Source organism: Syngnathus leptorhynchus, chromosome 11 (genome assembly GCF_054491065.1).
Source record: "Syngnathus leptorhynchus isolate UIUO chromosome 11, UIUO_Slep, whole genome shotgun sequence".
Classification (NCBI taxonomy): Eukaryota; Metazoa; Chordata; class Actinopteri; order Syngnathiformes; family Syngnathidae; genus Syngnathus; species Syngnathus leptorhynchus.
Genome location: NC_141205.1, coordinates 3,975,670 through 3,993,808, shown reverse-complemented (window position 1 = coordinate 3,993,808; position 18,139 = coordinate 3,975,670). Strand labels below are relative to the sequence as shown.

Here is an 18,139-nt window from a genome sequence, read left to right as displayed (position 1 = left end):
AGAATATAGCCAAGACAAATATACGGCTCTTATAAAACAGTGGTTAAAGGCTAACGGTGTTGCAAGATCGTCTACGGTTATACCTTGAAAATATAACAACGAGATGCTTTTGTTATGAAAGTTTTACATTATGTGGATTACAAAGGTTACGATATTTGAAAACTGAAGCTATTGTCGTGTTTCGCAGCTGACGCTATAATATCACTAGGCTTAGTAAGCTGGGATTCATATATAGCGCAGATAGGTTGGAGCAGATTGAGCAGAAAATCACAACTCCAGTGTGGAACATGCAAGCTCGCCCTGTGGTTTAATGTCTTGTCTCTGTGTGAAAGTCATAAAGTGGTGAAAGGTTTGAGAGAAAAATCTAAGCGGTGATGGAGCTGTATTGATTCCCTGGCAATGTCCTGCATGCTAAGTCCTCCTCTTGACAACAGCGATTGACAGCTTCACGAATGTCTTCATTGGATTGTTGCTGAAGAATAATGAATCAAGAGATCCCATTTCACTATATGTGTCTATAAATAAAATTAATAATATGAATATAGAGATACCACTTAGCTATATGTGTGTATAGAAATTCTCTATTTGCAAAAGATTTTTTTTCAACAAGAGCGCTTGACAGAGAAAATTTCTCTTTGCAGTTAGGGAAGTGCCACAATATCACTTTGACAAAAGGATGTTACCGATCCCCTCAGGTATGTCTAAACTGTGAAACATTTGAGCGATTTCATCTATAATCCAACATTTTTTGTGTCCTGTCTTATGATCCACTGGCAGGCCCATTATCTGCTCCCACGGAGAGCAGTAAACTTAATGACTCAGCGTAATTTCATTTTCCACTTCATTATTAATCTGTGGCTTGGCAGCTGTTATCGGAGAGTGAAACTTCATTAGAATGATTGGCTTTAAAATGTTTTCTTCAGTCAGTAAACATCCAGCTTGCCTGCACTGTGTTGCACTATTCATTAAAATTGCATTATTTTATATATTTTTACAACGTACAAATTTCACGTGTTCATTATCATTCCACACAATGCTGCAAAATTAGTATTAGGGTAATGTTTGTCACTTTGGTGAAGCTTTTTTTTTTTTATGAAAGGTACCAATATCTCCACCAGCTGGGGTCTAATGATGAAGTTCCAAGTTATCATCCACTCTTGCCAGGCTTAATATGGTAAGACTGGCCCACTCTACACCCAAACGGTTGTTGGAGAAGACAGCGAGGATTTACTCTTAATTACCTCGGCGGCTCATTTAATTTTCAGAGCGTTCGGGTGGTCTGTTAGAACTTGGAACGGGTCTCGGGACTAGCTGGCATTGGGTGTGATGCTGGGAGACAAACTGGGCTTCCTCTTTTTAATCAGAAAGAATAGTGTCATTATTTTTTTTATGTGATGATATATTGAGTGCATTAGAGATTAGGGCGGTACAGTGTCTATAATTATGAATAATTATGAATAGCATTAGGTCCAACAAGTGAATGTATATTTTAACCTCTGTCATTTGCATGTTCTTCCGTACGGAAGCTGATTCTGGCCACGCTATTGCACAGCCGAAAATGTTCACATCGTGTATAACAACACGAGCACACGCGAGGACGAATCATTACTTCAGCCAGTGAAGCGCCTATTTTTTCATTGTAATGATATGGCCAATGGGAGGTACATATGCAAACATATTGCTGCAATGAAAATATTCTAATGGTTTAAGCGGCACCGGAACAATTGGAATTTCACAGACAATTAAATTCAAAGGGCCTCCATTTGCTAAAAGAGGTTGTTATATAACATGGATACTGATTGATGTCTGGATTTCATGTCAACTACGACTTCATTTGAATATACCTTGTACACACCCAAGCTGTCAGAAAGTCTGAGATGAGAGAAAGAGAGAGAGAGAGAGGAAAAAAATCTTAGCAACCGATTAAGCATCCAGACACATTCAGGGGACTTTATTTCACCCAGGAGGAAATTCTTGGGGGAATGTTGACTGACTGGATGTTGTCTCTACAAAGAACAACAGTTCTTTTTAGCAAGAAGGAGACAATGGTGATGCAGGAATGGAAAAGCAGGAAGCATGCCGAGGAGGACAGGAAATAGGAAGCGCAAGCCGGAATAAACGGTGGTGAAAAATCTGGGGGGGGAATTTCCCTTCCTCTGACTTAAGATTCTGCCGTAAGAAATGCTTTTGTTTTTCCCGAAAGACAAAGTGAGGGAGATGAAACTATCTGGCAGAAGGAATGACAAACACAACAAGTTCTCATACCTGGCCTCTTATTTGTCAGCCAGGTAAGCCAACTTACCTTTAGGAAGTGGAATTATTTATCATCAAAAGATGACATGATGAACATTATAGTTTAACAAAGTGACGGTGAATTCCACTTCTTGACTCGATTCTTCAGAATTCCTCCTCCATCTTAGAAAATCTTTTCAGGATGACAAAAACAAAAGTATGTTTAGCAAGGTCATAGCTGGTCCTCCCCTACCGGCAGGAAGTGGCGAGCACAAGGAGTCTGTGGGCCTTTGCCTCAAAAGTCAAGATTTGAAACATATTTGGCGGTAACCCCTTTGTGCTCGCTACGAGACACCTATCGGGCTAATATAGCAAGAAAGTACTGTTTGTTGAGTGTAAATATAGAATCTAATTACATTGTGAGCAGCGGTGATAAATCATCGGCATCTTATTATCAAAGCGCCACAGCAGAGCGACATCATCAATCACTTAACTCGAGAATAACACAAATCCAGCCTGTAGCGTTCCAATCTTGCCGCACGGAATTTGGGACACGGCCTTGTGACATGTTATCATCGGCACAATCAAAACCTCTTTGGACAGGCTGACACAAAGACTTTGAATGGCAAATTGTTATGGAGGCATGGAGCAGTGCAAAGGTGACAAATGAGAAAATACAAGAAAAGTTGATTTTCACGACACTTTTTTTTGCTCCCCGTTCGCTGTATTTGGCTTTGTGATGGATGGCAAGGTCATCTCAAAGGCACGGCAGTGACATTCCCAATGTCCCTGTTAAGGTGGGAGGATGACAGATGGCATTTCAATGGAATCTATGCAACGTTGTCAGCACTGAAGGATGTTTTGACTTCTATTCTTTGACTGCCCTATTTCAGAAAACTGTGTACATTCAGCATCTTGACACCAGCTCTAGTAATGAATGTCACAGCTATGAGATAAGTGCACATGACCTTTCAATAGTCAAGTGCTCTCCTGTGTTTTTTTACTTGATGTCTGCCATTACCGTTGAATAGAGACAAAATAATTTGACCAAGGATTTGACTAACAAGAAGTGAAAACTGACCACCCCCAAAAAATCCACCTAGAGTGAAAATATGAAGTCTGTCTGGATACTGATCTGCATTTTTCTTGTCCGCCATGTTCCTTGTCCCATTTACTTCACACTTCCTAAACTATTTAAAAGTCCAAACCGAATGAACAATTGTGTTTGCATGCCCATTAAAATGCATGCAAGTCCTTCTCAGGTTCATTAATCATCGTGGAATGAGAAATTAAACACAAAGGTTCATTAACTCAATGCAGACGTAGTAAATCACATACTTGTGGGAGCTATCCTCCCCGCTAAAGCCATTAAGCTTAATCACAGGTTCTCAATTTTATGTCTTCCATTCACACTAAATGCCTCATGTAATTCTACACTCTGATAGCAATCCAATGCAGTAAATCTACATTATTGTGCATCTTTATTGTGTTGCACAGCTGTTTTGCCTCACTGTTTGTTACATATACAATATAGCAATGTTTTGACAGTTAGTTTGAACAGTTTGGCCAATGCCTGCCCATATGTGAGGAGGATTTTACAATCTCCCACTTACTGTAATTTAATTGCTAAGGCTACAAAGAATAAAATTATTGAGACTTGGATTAAAAATGGGATCACTGACAGTAAACAGTTGAGAAACTCAACGGCATTTGACTTTTGCGGCAAAAGGAGGCCACAATTCATAGCATAGGTACCATTTGCAGTGAAGATGTCTTTGAAGGACATTTGAAATCAAATTGATCCCATTTTTTGACAATCGGATTTTCAATATTTGGCCTCATTTGAAAACTGGCAGATATGTTGTCCGACAGCTGTTGCACGTTCTGTCAAATCTGCCACTGACCACGATAGAAAACAATTAGAAAAATGCTGCCCCCTATTGGCTAATTTAAGACGACACTGCAGTCAATTGACCTTGATATTAAATGTTCAGAATTCCCACTCTAAAGTCAGAATTTTGTGAATAAAGTGAGAATTCTCAATTTAAAGTCAGAATTCTGAGGATAAAGTCAGAATTCTGAGGAAAAAAAGGCAGAATCCTTTTTTTTTTTCACTGGCCCTAATCCTACTCTCAAAGTTTTCGAACGGTCTGAGCGTCAGTGCGCCCTCGGAACGAATCTCCAAACGCACCCAACCCGCAGCTGCTTGCCTAAACAGTGACGTCACGCTGCTACGTGTACCGGAAGCAACGACATTGCTAAAGCATCAACTCACCAGCTGAGAGCGACCAAAACAATCGAAAACGATGCATTATGATGATGATACTTTTACTATGATGACCGTGGTAGCCGACTAATGCAGTGTTAATATTCCACTGACGCGATCGGGATTCCTGTCTGTCTTTCATTCCAAGCTCATGGCTAACGCTAATCCTTACTAGCTTTAGCTAGCCTAGCTGTCAACAAATCGAGTCTGACCAAAACAATTTTTCATAACAAAGCGTTGTCACGTCAGATAAATCGCTGAGAGCAAATATGCAGACCAATTTAAAGCGACTATGCATTGTTCTTTGATTTACTCTTAAATTCACGTAACTGTTAAATAGTTAGAACTAGCTTGTGGTCAAGATGAGTTGGTTCAACGCGGCTCACCTATCCACTTTCGCCAAACAAGCATTAACAACAGCTCAGAAATCAATCGATCGTGTTCTGGACATTAAAGAAGAGGGTCAATGGAGTGATACAACTGTAATGCCTTATGACGGTAAGTTTTATCGAACAGATGTTTAGCATCTAATGTTTACGCTGCTGTTAAAATGCCTTTTCTTTCTTCTTTTGGGTCAGATGTGACATTGCCTGAAAAGTTGTCATTAAGTGGTGGTTGGGGGATAACCCAGTGGGAAGCACCGCCTGAAGAAAAGAATTCAACTTCACCTTCCTCTATGGCCATAACGACTCCTGTCACCCGCACTGTTGTGGATGAGTCCGAAAACTTTTTTAGTGCCTTCCTGCCACCTGGAGATGGGCAATGCATCACCCCATCCCAGGTAGTGTCTGTACCCCCTACTAAATCTCAGAGACAGCCTCAGGAAAAAGAAAATAATAGAAAAAACGCTGCGATGAAGAAAGAAGTTGAGCCCCAAAAGACGGAGTCTGTTGATTCGGATCACGAATGTCAGACAGGTGACGATGGCCAACTGCTGGAGCTTGAATGCTCACATCAAGACGCTATTCTTCTCCAGCCAGTTTCTCCGACTGAAAATTTTGATGACCTTACGAGCAGCCCAGATGACACAAAGACCAACACAATCAGAGAAAAACATAACTCTGTCACCAAGGTTCCTGGCGACTCCAATGTAGAGTGGCCAGAGATTCAAACGGAATACCCAGATGGGGAAACTCCCTCAGATTCTCCTGAACCTTGTCCAGATTCTTCAGAATTCAAAAACTCTAAACATTCTGATCCACCAGCCTCCCAATCTTCCAAGGATGTACATTTGGAGCAAAAAGATTTAAAAACAGAAGACCGGCAAAGTGACACGCCTTCCCCTCCAGTTAGTGCCTTCTCTTCAGGAACATCCACCACGAGTGACATTGAAGTGCTGGACCATGAGAGTGTGTTGAGTGAGAGCTCAGCTAGCTCCAGACAAGAAACCGGAGAAGCAAAAGCTAACCTTCATTTGATGCATGGCTCCTTCCAGCTTCTTACCGCCTCTGCTTGCGGAGATTTCCCTCGCCTAGACGACTACCCGAAACTCACCGAGAGCTGTGGTTCCTCCTCAGATGCATTTGAGCGAATTGATTCGTTCAGTGTCCAGTCGCTGGATAGTCGGAGTGTCAGTGAGATTAACTCAGATGACGAGATCCCGGGCAGTCGGACGCTGGCCTCCGTAACTTCGGGCGCTGTCCCTGCATCAGATGTTCCATCAGATGTATGTGAGAAGCAAGAAGATGGAACGGTGGGAAGTACAAATGAGATCAACGAGGAGAAGGACGAGTGCTTGACCGAAAGCGAGAGGAAGGAGTCTGTCGACGATATGGAGGAGAGTGGACGGAGTGTGACGCCGGTGAATTGTGAACAACCCGAACCGCTGGCTGAGCAGCAACAGGATTCGCCGGTGCGAAATGCGGTAGAAGACTTCGTTACATCAATCACTGAGGAGATGAAAGGTGTCTCGCCAGTTCAGATGGTTGAGCTTCAGAAGGTATGTATTTTGTTGTCGATAAGAGTCCTCGAGCGAAACAAAACATTTGTGGTGTAAACGCAAATTTGCGCTGTTGTAGGTTATCGACGAGCTGTCGAGCCGCCTTGAGAAGCGAGAGTCTCAGCTACTAGCGGCTAGCAAGGACAAGGCGAGACTGGAAGAACAATGTGACAATCTGCGAGAGTGAGTTAAGGGCATTGGCATGCTCAGAAAGCATCGGATACTGCAAATATTGCGTTAAGATACTTTTTTCTCTCTCTCTCGTGTTCCCCCCCTACAGTGAAGTTCTAACACTGAAGGGGGAGAGCTCCACAGTTCAGTCCTTGAAAGATGAATTTACTCAGCGCATAGCAGATACTGAGAGGAAAGCTCAGCTGGCTTGCAAAGAAAGAGATATTGCGAAGAAGGTAATCTGGATATATTTTAGTTCTTGCTGCTAAAATAATTACATCACTCATGGGGAAAAGCTCCGGCTGATCCCAAATGTTTGGCATATCTTGACAGGAAATTAAGGGTCTGCGAGAGGAACTTGCGTCAAGACTGCACTCCAGTGTTTCGTTGGAGCTCATCAAAGAGAAGGAGGAACAGATCAGAGGCCTGCTGGAAGAAGGTAAATGCTCCATAAACGCTAAATACACAAAGTAATACACCAGCAGTTAAATAAACCAAAACAATAATTCTTATGCTTTCCCCTTTTGAGTGAAATGTTGCTCAGGATAACAAAAATGTTGGCCTGTATGCATTTCACTTGTAGGTGAAAAGTTGTCCAAGCAGCAGCTTCAGCACAGCAACATCATCAAGAAACTGCGTGCAAAGGAGAAGGACAGCGACACAAGACTCACCAAGCAACAGAAGAAAATTAAGGAACTAGAGGATGAGCTCAGGCATCTGCAGGAGGTGGGGGTTAGGCTTCAAGCTTTTCTGCAAAGATGAAAAAAATCAAAACAAGGGTAGAACAGAAAGACTTAAGCACCTTAACTAGAAAAGTAAGGCAAATTTTCTATCGAATGGCTTTAGTGCCCTCTTGTGGCATTTTAGAGCATTACAGAAAGTGCACAAAAACAATCAATAGCATGAGTTTCTTTATGCAGCCATCTTTTTTTTTCTTCCAAGGATTGAAGTACTATATTTTGTTTTGAAAATTGTATGTAGGTGTTGGAGGGGAAGGAAGAAGTGGAGAAGCAGCATCGAGACACCATCAAGAAGCTCAACTCGGCTGTGGAACGCCAGGAAAAGGAACACAGCAGGCTGCAGACAGATTCTGAAGATCTGCTTGAGAAGAACAGAAGCCTCCAGGCTGCTCTGGATAACTCCTACAAGTAAACACCAACTTGCTCTGATACAGTTGGGACCATAGTTCTTATTTTAACTCTGAGCACATTAGCCTGAGACTAAAATGTTTTTGTTGTTGTTACTTCACTGCCACGATGTCAGAATCTGTATGGAACAAAAACTAGGAAAAAGCCATACAAGCTGACACACCACCAAATATGAACATCTTGAATTTTTTGGGGTAATCTTCAACCATCTTGTTTGTAGGGAGCTAGCAGAGCTTCACAAAGCTAATGCCAGCAGAGCCAGTCTGGTGGAAGAGGCAGCTCTGAGTCGGGAGCTACAAGTCAAGGAGCTGCAAAGCTTGGCCCTCGAGAAGGCCCAGGAGGACGCTCGGATGCAGCAAGAGGTTCTCGCCAACCAGGTGACACCCGCTTGAACTTTACCCAAACGATCAAACATGGATGCCTGCCGGATTCGTTGGCTTAGTCACTGTCGTGTCGATAGTTGTCAGTAAGACTTTTCATGTCATGCAGAAAGTTTTATGATTTGAAAGCTCAATGATTCTATGATTGAGCATGACTCCATGACTCTTATGATTCTAAATGCTCATTCAGTAACTCGTAACGTGGCTTGCAGGTGGGTGACCTGAGAGTGGCGCTTCAGAGGGCGGAGCAACAGCAGGCAAGGAAAGAAGATTATTTGAGGGAGGAGATCAGTGAATTGCAGCAGGTAAATGCTGTCGTGTCGGCGTCTCACTCTACAAATGTAGTTGTCTTTATTTATCGCTTTTTTCCTACCTTTATCCACAGAGGCTCCAAGAGGCGGAGTCAAGGAACCAAGAGCTGAGTGAAAGCGTTACGTCAGCAACGAGGCCTTTGCTGCGTCAAATTGAGAACCTGCAGGCTTCACTGGCTGGACAAACGGCAACCTGGGAAAAATTGGAGAAGAACATCTCTGATAGGCTCGGTAAGAGTCAAACGATTGTTTTTTTCTGAGTTATAAAGAATGATTGAAATAAATAGGACCTCTTCATAATCTCTATCGCTCCTCTCCTACTCTCAGTCCAAGCCCAGGCGCAACTCGCCGTTGCGGTTGAGAAGGAACGCGCAGCCACGGAAGAATTGATCTCCTTTAAGTGCCAGTTGGCTTCGCTTGAGTCCCAGAATTCCCTTCTTCGCCAGGAGAAGGCCCGATTCCTGGCACTTGTGGAGACTGAGAAGGGAAAAAGAGAGAAATTAGAAGATGAAAGCAGCAGGTAGTAAAGTACAGATTTAAAAAAAAAAAATGAACCCGTCGTGATAACTGCATATAAAAAAATTCTACTGCTCATTGACTTATTTGACCATAGGGAGCATATTGAGTTGGAAAATCTACGAGGAGAACACAGTCGCATGCTCGAAGAAACAAAGAAAGAAAAGGTATGGTTTTGCCCCCTCCACTTTTTTGCTGTTGACCTCTACAAGATATCTTCTTTACTTTTCATACGTTCGCCCTCTACCAGCTGCTGCTCACTAATCAACTCGAGATGGAGAAAATGAAGGTGGAACAAGAGAAGAAAAAGTACTACTTGGCACAAGAGGCACTCAAGGAAAAGGTGCGCTCCGTTCAATTTCAATTTGTGTCCGTCGTGGTCTCTTAACTTCTCTCACGGTGTTCTCGTTCTCTGTTGTAGCACAAGAGCGTAACTCATGAGCCACCAGCATCTTCCACGCCCACACTTTCCCGCTCTAGCTCCGTAAGTGGGGCTGACAATGCCGGTTTGCACGCATCTATATTTTCACAGGTACACGAGTTACACAAAAAGTACACTTACCTCAAATAGTACTCAATTACTCATGCATGGTCAATTCTCAAAGTGTAACATTGAAGAAGTGCATACTTTTTTTTTTTTTTTTACTCGCCATATTAATTCAATATAATCTGTTTTAAAAATAGTTGGATGCACCTTTGGTTGTATGTGTAGAACTTGACTTCTTTCTTTTTTTTTTTTTTTTTTTTTTACCTCCAAAGGATGATTCTTTAGACCAGACAATGGGAAACGGGAGCATATCTGTGTCGATGAGCGGAACCAACTTGTACGAAGCGGCCCGGCTGTCCGGTGGCTCCAGCGTCATTGAGAATATGCAGTTTCAACTCAAACTAAGGGAAGGAGAGATAGCACAGTTGCAGGTAGAACATTAAAACAAGAGCGCTTTTCATTTTTGAAGGGCATCACAAATTACTGCCAACACTCATCACGTCCCATCAACACTTTGCTCTCTTGTGTCATGTTAGCTTGAGATTTCTAGTCTGGAGAGGAGTCGTGCTGCAATGGCAGAAGAGCTGGTACGGCTCACCAATCAAAACGACGAAATGCAGGAGCAGGTTACAGAAATCCCCAAGTTAAAAATTCAGCTCAAGGTGAGTCCTAACAGACATGCAACCTATTTTAGGGCTCTTGACTGGTGTGTTTACTTGTATTCATTTGCGTTTCAGGAACTGGAGCAAAGGCACAACACCATTTTGCAGATGTATGGAGAAAAAGCCGAAGAAGCCGAAGAGCTAAAGCTGGACCTTGAAGATGTCAAGAGCATGTTCAAAACCCAAATTGACGAACTGCTGAAGAACCAGAAATAAATCTATTGCACTTTGATTGTACGTGGGACATTCACAAAGTCAGACTTTACACTTTAAAGAGATAAATCTTCTGTATGATGAATAATTTCATGATCGTTCCCTCAATATTCAGGTTGGTGTGTCTGTGGATTTTCACCGTGTACTTTGCATTGCACCAATTGGTATGAAGGATACACTAATCGTACAGATAAGGAATCAAAAACATAATGGACAACATACTGAAGCTTCCAAGCATTGCAGAGAAGTCACAGAAAGATTCAATGAGTTTCTGACATCAAGATCTTATCACAAGAAAGTTTTGGATTAAAACATTATTTTTTTTTTGATGCTGTTCTAACAGCTTACGGTGGCCCAACACACAAGTTACAGTACAGTGTCATTTTATAATACATGATTTGCTTCACTCACTCATCTTTGCAATCGTTTTTGAGGCGGTGAAGCTTTTTACACTTGCACAAATGACTCCACGTTTTCTTGTCTGAAATATTAAAAGTTGTACAGTACATCAACATTATATTAATATTGTTTAATAGCGTAGTCATAGAAGGGTGTGCTCTATTGTTGAGATCTAAAAGTGTGGCATTTGTATAAATGTATATGAATAAACGTGGGGAAAAATCTGATTCTGACAACTACAGAAAGTACTTTATAAATTAATAACCATAAGAAGGATGGAACACATTTTACATGAAATCAAGAGTACACAGTACATTTAGAACATGTGCGCCCTCTAGCGGTACCTATGGTTCATTACATCATACTTTCCGGTGTTATGGCGACCACCGGCGCCAGCAGCGCTACACTTGGGCAAAAAATAAGTTGTGCATTAAGGTAAACGTGATCATTCTTAAACGTATCGCAACAAAATACGGGTGATTTTGATTTTGAGCCGTGTGCAAGTAAGGCTTATTCGTAAAGCATTTTGTTCGCGCAGGATAGTACATTAAGCTTTCTATTGAATTAGCGTCCCGATAGCATTGAACTCTCATGTAGTAACCACGTTAAATATTGCAAAGCAGCTCGAATCAAGCAGAAGCAAATGTTTGTAATCATTCCAGACAAAAGCACAGCAGCTAATTCATGTGTTACAGACACAAGATGAAATTGTAAGCAAATGTTAGCTAAATATTTGACAACATTGGCTACAGAATCAGCATCTTGCACACACAGCACGTCATCCATTCATGTGCACATCTTTACTCAGACCACAGAACATTTTAGAAAGGTCGTCCCAATATTTTGGATTTTAAGCCTTTTCCTCCACATACGTCACTTAGTGGAGAAAACGTTCAAGGTCCATAACATGCCAAATATTGGGTACTATTGTTTTAATCATTTCAGTCATTGAATTGGGCATAAAAGTACAGATGCCCATATTAATTTAGATGATGCTTGATCAGAGTTTTCTGACTTAAGGCAACCTGTTATGATTTCCCAAAACAAAAGTCGGAAGGAGCTCCCAAATGACTTCCTGCAGCAGGCTGTTCCCATACGTGGGACTTAGATCCGCCTGGAATGTAATTCCCACACCCTTGACATGCCCTCATATTGTTCCATTGTGGTGTGAAGGTCATGCTCTTAATCAAACTTTCAACTTTGTTTCTCCTTTTTTGACCTCAGGTCTCAGCAGCCTGCATGTATGCCCGTGTGATTCTTGCTATGCTGCTCTTGGCAGTGTTGGATATACTCTTTTCCGTTGTTGTGGTCACCGGTGAGGACAGCGATCCCAAACCGTCAGCACCCGTGTTCAACTACAGCAGCATTTCCCTCCCGCCGGAGCACATTCCATATTTCCTGTACAACAACAAGAAGATCGCCAAGCAATGCAGGCTTGACCCTCTCTGTCCTTTTAAAGTAAGCTTTGTCATATTTCAACTTGGACCGGACGATATGTCTGGAAAGTATATCGCCATATAAGTATTTCATATCGGTTGATATCAAAATTATTTTTTTCTTACAGCAGTTTGCCCTGTTGAATTTGTCTTCTTGTTGGGGTTACGAGAAGAACTGTGAGCCAGAGAACCGCTTTAGCTATCCCAATTGCAACAACGTTGATTCTGGATGGTACTATGTCAAACTATTTTTTTTTACTTACATTTCTTTGGATAAAGCCTTTTCTTTGTGCCGTGACTTTGCAGAATCGATATTTACAGTATCTGTACTGTTAGGGCAGATTCATTGGAGGCGGCCCAGGATCTTTTCTGGAAGCAGGGTGATTTCGGCTACGTCAAGGAGCGCCGCTCTGAGCTCAAAACACTTTGCAAGGCCAGCAAGCCCGTAGGTTTTCCTCATTTCCTTCGTGAATCAACAGGAAAAAACATCTTTGAAACATTTCATGCAACATTTTTCCAGGGGGACTCCTCCTTAAGATGCACTAGCCATGCAAGATTCTGTAAAGCAACTAACCTTTACCTGGACTTGCGGAAACCGCGCAGATGTCATGAAAGGTTTTTGAAACAACATGATTTAAAAAAAAAAAAAAAAATCCAATGATTGGGAGGCTCTCGCAGATGACTCGTGTTTATGCTTGCAGGTACCAGGAGGACTTTATTCAGAAAGGGGAGCTCGGTGGTCAATGCAGACTTGACAAGCAAGCACTTGCTGCAGCGGGACAACACAAGAGCCCATTGCAGTCTTGGTGAGAGAGACCCGTTTATTCCACAAATAAAATAAAACAGCATTTTCTTCCTAATCAATAACTTAGCAATCGTACCTATCCTTGAGCTTGGCCACTATATTTCATGGGCAGTGAATTGATCTTTTTTTTTTTTTAGGTATGCAGAGTTTCAAACATACACAGAGTTGGACTTTGACTCTGAATCCTGTGACATCACCATAGAAAAGCCCACAGTATTCATGAAACTGGATGCTGGTAAGACAGAAAGACCTGTTTGTTGAACCGGCAATGGCGAAATCAATCCAAAGATTTTCTTAACACGTCTCAGAGGGCGGGCGTTTTGTTACTTGCTGTCGCCTGAAAATGACATCACCGTCGTGTGGTGGCAAAACGGCCGCCCCTAAGATGGATAAAAACAGGTTGATTTTTGCCTGTTTTTAATTCCGATTCCACAAACAAAACATGAAACAGAAAACTGTGTGTCGACTAGTTATATTATGACAAAAAAACTGAGGTGTACATTCACTTCATTGCATCAATTGTTTCCCATTTTCAATCATGTGACAATAACTAATAATTGTTTATTTTGGCCAGGGGTGAACATGTACCATCATTTCTGTGACTTTGTCAACCTCTACGTATCCCAGCACATTAACAACTCCTTCAACTCCGACATCAACATTATAATGTGGGACACGGTAGGTACTTCATAAGCAGCAAATATGTCACCAGTAACACACTCATAAGGGAAGACATTTTATATATAAGCATCTTTTCAATAAGGCACATTTGATTTATTTATAAACACATTTTCTATTTTTGCACCGTTTTAATCTACTTGTCTTTTCTCTCTGTGTAATTGAATAGAGCTTTCATGAATATGGAGATTTGTTCAAGGAGACATGGAAGGCCTTCTCAAACTTTGATATCATTCACCTGAAGACGTATGATTCTAAAAGAGTAAGTAAAACTTTCATCCTGATGAAAATATTTTGATAAAAATGTAGTCAGATCGATACCAAGATAGCTGGTCTCATATATACGTCTGCCTTTAACGTATTTCATGCTTTCATAGGTATGTTTTAAAGATGCCTTTTTCTCCCTTCTCCCAAGAATGAGATATGGGCTCTTTTACAACACACCACTCGTAAGTTGATCAATAAATGTACTCGTGCTTGCTAAACTGTAATTTGGATTTTGTAGTTTGGCTCTGTACTGTAGAAATAGAATTGACTTAATAATTGACGTGCACCAGTGTAATACTAAAAAAAAAATGTATTTGTCTGCTGTATTTGACGGCAGATCTCTGATTGCTACAGTGAAGGGATGTTTCGGGCTTTCTCCCAACATGTCCTCCATCGTCTGAACATACTGCAGAATGGACCCATGGTGAGAGACTTAAACAATGAATAGTGAATAAACAAAATTCTGGAAAAGATTCATTTTTAATATAAATATTTCCAATGCTTCCCCCGAGCTTTTTATTTTCAGCTTCACATTACTTGGTTTCTTTTCTGATTTTAGGTGGGCCGTGTTCGTGTTACCTTGCTGGCACGCAGCACAGAATACAGACGAATAATCAACCAAGAGGAGGTGAGTCCAGCTCCTTCCTCTTCCTCTCGCTTCTTCATTTGAGGCATCTGTTCCTTTTACGCTCACATTCTTCTTCCATGTTTCCTTCTTTTTTAAACATCTCCCTTGGTTTGGGCCAGTTAGCGGTTTTATGGTAAAGAGTAATGTATCATACCTAGTGGATGATTCAACTGCATTTAATTATTTTACAGAAATAAATGATTGTGCTGCAGGTTTATAGTTTGAGGACTAACATTATCTGATCTTGACTGTCCACATTTTCCTCACGCTAACTTATTCTTGTATTTTTATGGCAGCTCGTAAATGCTCTTAAAACAGTGCTGCAGCTGGAGGTCAGTGTGCATGACTACAAATACAAGTGAGTGGTTTTTGGAAGGGGGGGGGGTGCAGTTTCAATAGAACATAAAATGAGTCTGCGATATGTACAAACTACTTCTTTAAAATATCTTTTTGACATTAGATTTCACCCCAGACACACCAACGATAGAAGGATATTTATATTTGTATAAATAAATGATATTTAACGTTTGTCAAAAGACAGCAGTCATAAAGCAAGTTCAGCTTCAGACAATGATGTCATCAGCACGTATTGCTGCTTATCGATCACGACCTCCTTTTCCAGGCTCGGTCACGTGACCTTTCACGTATAGCGCATAACCGAGACGTTGCTTTCTGTGACTGTTTTAGCGACGTTGGGTTTTTTGAGCAATTGAGGATAACTCACAACTCGGACATATTCATCGGAATGCACGGGGCGGGACTTACACATCTACTCTTCCTACCCGACTGGGCTGTGGTCTTTGAGCTGTAAGTGATTCCCTCTTTACCTGTATGTGTGAGACTAAAAAAATGAAGACACAAAGCAGGCAGCAGGCTGAGGTCTGCCCGCCTCTGGTTACGAAGTAACGACCAATTAGACAGCTATAATAGCATTTGTGTTGGGGGCTGCTTTTGCACGCTTGCTTGCGATTCAAATCACAGTACACATGCAACTGAGAAATATTTAGCAAGAAGGAGTGAAAAGAGGATAACAGTCAGAGTTAAAAGTTGTGCTTCAATCCCTCATAGGTATAATTGTCAGGATGAGGGTTGCTATCGAGATTTGGCGCGGCTGAGGGGCATTCGCTATTTGACTTGGCAGAAAAAGGACAAAGTGTACCCCCAGGACAAGGTATGAGAAGTTTTATGATTTATAACTCCTCTAAGAGATGATCTGAGAAATAAACATTAGTTTATTTGCCATTAACTCATTCAATGCCAGTTAAAATGGATGTTTAACGTCTATAGTCGTCAATGGCAGTAAATGAGTTAATATTGTATACACAATGAACCTACAAAAAAAAAAAAATCTATATTTATAATGTGCATATCCAGTATGTCGCACATATATAGAAGATTTATTTTGCAGAAAATTCGTTTGGCTTGACTTACCCTTTAATGTCTTCTTTAGGGTCATCACCCGACTCTTGGAGACCATCCCAAGTTCACCAACTACTCCTTTGACGTGGAGGAATTCATGCGCCTCGTGCTGGAGGCAGCACTTTACGTCACGCAGCATCCCAAATGGCAGCGTTGTATCATGCGTGATGAACTGTAGCGAGTCCTTGGTTGGGGAAAAAAAAAAAAAGGCACATGTAGGTGACATCAAGAGATATAGTAACGTTAGGATTTGGATTTAAAAAAAACAAAAAACAAAGTGAAATACTCATGGTAATTTGCCACATCCTGTTGAGTACTTTAATAAGTCGCGATGAGTGAAATGTGTACACCAGATGAAATGTGAGCAGTTGACACATCTGGAGAACTAGCAAAATACTTCTTCATCTCCTCCGCTACCACTGCTTCATTCCACACCGATAAACTTGGCTAATGAGCAGATGTTCCGCTGTCCCGTAACATGTGGCCTGTTGTTGCTTTGGATTAGTGTCACCTTCATTTGAGTCTCCTGTGAGTGCTTGACGTTAATACCTGAGAAGAAGAATGCGCTGTACAAATTCACTTTAACGTTGTGACATAGAGGGATCTTCAGTTTTCATCTAAATACCTGAGTCAGCAAATTATTTGAATGTATCATTGATTTCTATGTATATTTATTTTGTATTCAGTTTTTTTTTTTCTTTCAATGCCATAGACACCAGGACTGAGATTCAAGCAGTGGTAAACTTTGTTGGGATTTGGTTTTACAGTTAAAAAATGACAATATCGTACAATAAAAAAATGAAAGCACACTAATGTTCTCTCATCTGTTTTGACCGTCTGATGCATCAAAGAGATACTCCATCCTCATTAAATCAATCATCTTTTTGAAGTTTGACCTTGAAGGGGAAACAAGCTGAACTTTCTTTCCTGACAGTTTTTGCTGATGCCAGGTATCCCTTTGCCTTTGCTTTGCATTATTTTTCTGAGTGTGGTTTAAGGGAGGAAAGGACTTTTTGCAAAAGGGCACTAGTTCAGTTTTTTATTGTCACCATAATAAATCTGCATGACCTCAATAAAACCTACCTCAGTTATCAATGATGCGTAGTAGCCACATGGGGGCAGTACAAGCCCACAGATGAGTAAAAATCCCTGGCCTGCGCGGTCAAGTACTCTGGCCTGTGCATGCATGCCTGGTAAAGAGAATGAGTTCACACAGATCTCTACTGAGTCACGGGGAAATAATGTTTGTCAATCTCATCTCACCACAAGTTTGGTGTGAAGATCCAAGCTGCTCTTGGAGGATGTTGTGTCCAAACTTTGGCTGTATTGACATCCTCTCCATGGATGGACACTATTTATGGCCCAGCTCGGGTTACTGTCTGTGACCTCGTGAAGAATGAAGAATCACTATTCAAGATGGAAATCAAAAGCAGAGGAACCGACATGCCTGCACTCATTAACCTTTGTGACTGCTTAAAATCAATAACTGTTTTTTTTTTTTGTTTTTTTTTCGTGGTTTCTATACTTCATGTCAACGTAATATATTCCATCTCACCTCCGGAGAGTTCTAGTGGAGTGTCAGTCAAGCTGTTTTTGGATCTTATTAGACCAAAGTCATTTATGTGTTGACAAATTTGCCAATTTGAAGTAGAAACGAGTTCACACATCCTGATAATAACTTTCCCATTAGTTGTTGATTATGCCATCATCGGCTGTACAAACAGCTTAATGATGTTATTTTAAACACCTTGAAAACTCAATGAATTGGAATGAATTACAACCTGATGAGCCTGCATCGATTGCCTTTCCAGATCTCCGTGATATAGAAAAAAAGTATATACATCAGAGGGTGATTAACGAAGGAGTATCGATCGAGGTGGGGGTGTATCCCTCCAGTCAACAACAGTTAACCCGCAACGCTCCCTCTGGGTGAAAATTGTTCGATTATGGGAGTGTAGAAATAGAGGCTATATCCCTGATTCACGACACAGTGGGGGGCCCTAAGAAACCGCTTTTTCCTGACCAACCTTGTACCCTGATGAAATGAATACCTAGCAAAGCGATGGTCTAACAGCTGGCTATGTAATGGGATTTTAAATGGGAATGCAAATTGAATTTTGTTGTTAACTAAAGTGGTCACATATAATGTATCCTGTATCTAGCCCTTTTTGGTAGAAGAAAA

At 41.2% G+C, this 18,139-nt stretch overlaps 2 protein-coding genes across 6 annotated transcripts; both read left to right on the top strand.

Annotated features, from left to right (window-relative positions):
* The first annotated feature begins 4,430 nt into the window (after positions 1–4,430).
* On the top strand, positions 4,431–10,735 carry tmf1 (TATA element modulatory factor 1). 2 transcript variants are annotated; one of them, XM_085923175.1, is made up of 17 exons: positions 4,431–4,996; positions 5,077–6,437; positions 6,517–6,620; positions 6,718–6,844; positions 6,942–7,047; positions 7,192–7,334; positions 7,590–7,756; positions 7,977–8,133; positions 8,349–8,441; positions 8,522–8,678; positions 8,775–8,967; positions 9,061–9,130; positions 9,214–9,306; positions 9,385–9,447; positions 9,723–9,881; positions 9,987–10,112; positions 10,188–10,735. In XM_085923175.1, the coding sequence occupies exons 1-17, from the start codon at positions 4,861–4,863 to the stop codon at positions 10,326–10,328; spliced, it is 3,396 nt and encodes a 1,131-aa protein (XP_085779301.1). In that variant the 5' UTR covers positions 4,431–4,860; the 3' UTR covers positions 10,329–10,735. The 2 variants fall into 2 exon arrangements, with proteins under 2 accessions (XP_085779301.1, XP_085779300.1); XM_085923174.1 differs by having other exon boundaries at positions 4,432–4,996; positions 9,385–9,495.
* A 346-nt stretch (positions 10,736–11,081) lies between these two features.
* eogt (EGF domain-specific O-linked N-acetylglucosamine (GlcNAc) transferase) lies at positions 11,082–16,770 on the top strand. Of its 4 annotated transcripts, none has more exons than XM_085923177.1 (17): positions 11,098–11,159; positions 11,775–11,845; positions 11,949–12,182; positions 12,289–12,392; positions 12,497–12,605; positions 12,681–12,775; positions 12,862–12,966; positions 13,103–13,200; positions 13,540–13,643; positions 13,813–13,905; positions 14,021–14,092; positions 14,248–14,334; positions 14,470–14,538; positions 14,835–14,896; positions 15,226–15,345; positions 15,607–15,709; positions 15,989–16,770. In XM_085923177.1, the coding sequence occupies exons 2-17, from the start codon at positions 11,792–11,794 to the stop codon at positions 16,133–16,135; spliced, it is 1,656 nt and encodes a 551-aa protein (XP_085779303.1). In that variant the 5' UTR covers positions 11,098–11,159; positions 11,775–11,791; the 3' UTR covers positions 16,136–16,770. The 4 variants fall into 4 exon arrangements, with proteins under 4 accessions (XP_085779304.1, XP_085779303.1, XP_085779302.1 ...); XM_085923176.1 differs by having other exon boundaries at positions 11,108–11,159; positions 11,745–11,845; XM_085923178.1 differs by lacking the exon at positions 11,775–11,845 and having other exon boundaries at positions 11,082–11,159.
* Positions 16,771–18,139: the final 1,369 nt, after the last annotated feature.

What these genes read in the sequence shown, in the direction of transcription:
- tmf1 (XM_085923174.1), top strand. Translation starts at nt 4,861, where the DNA reads ATGAGTTGGTTCAACGCGGCTCACCTATCCACTTTCGCCAAACAAGCA. An exon ending in AGATGGTTGAGCTTCAGAAG is followed by an intron (nt 6,438 to 6,516) that starts GTATGTATTTTG and finishes GCGCTGTTGTAG; the next exon opens with GTTATCGACGAGCTGTCGAG. An exon ending in AAGAAACAAAGAAAGAAAAG is followed by an intron (nt 9,131 to 9,213) that starts GTATGGTTTTGC and finishes GCCCTCTACCAG; the next exon opens with CTGCTGCTCACTAATCAACT.
- eogt (XM_085923177.1), top strand. Translation starts at nt 11,792, where the DNA reads ATGACTTCCTGCAGCAGGCTGTTCCCATACGTGGGACTTAGATCCGCC. An exon ending in GACTTAGATCCGCCTGGAAT is followed by an intron (nt 11,846 to 11,948) that starts GTAATTCCCACA and finishes TTTTGACCTCAG; the next exon opens with GTCTCAGCAGCCTGCATGTA. An exon ending in TGGGCTGTGGTCTTTGAGCT is followed by an intron (nt 15,346 to 15,606) that starts GTAAGTGATTCC and finishes AATCCCTCATAG; the next exon opens with GTATAATTGTCAGGATGAGG.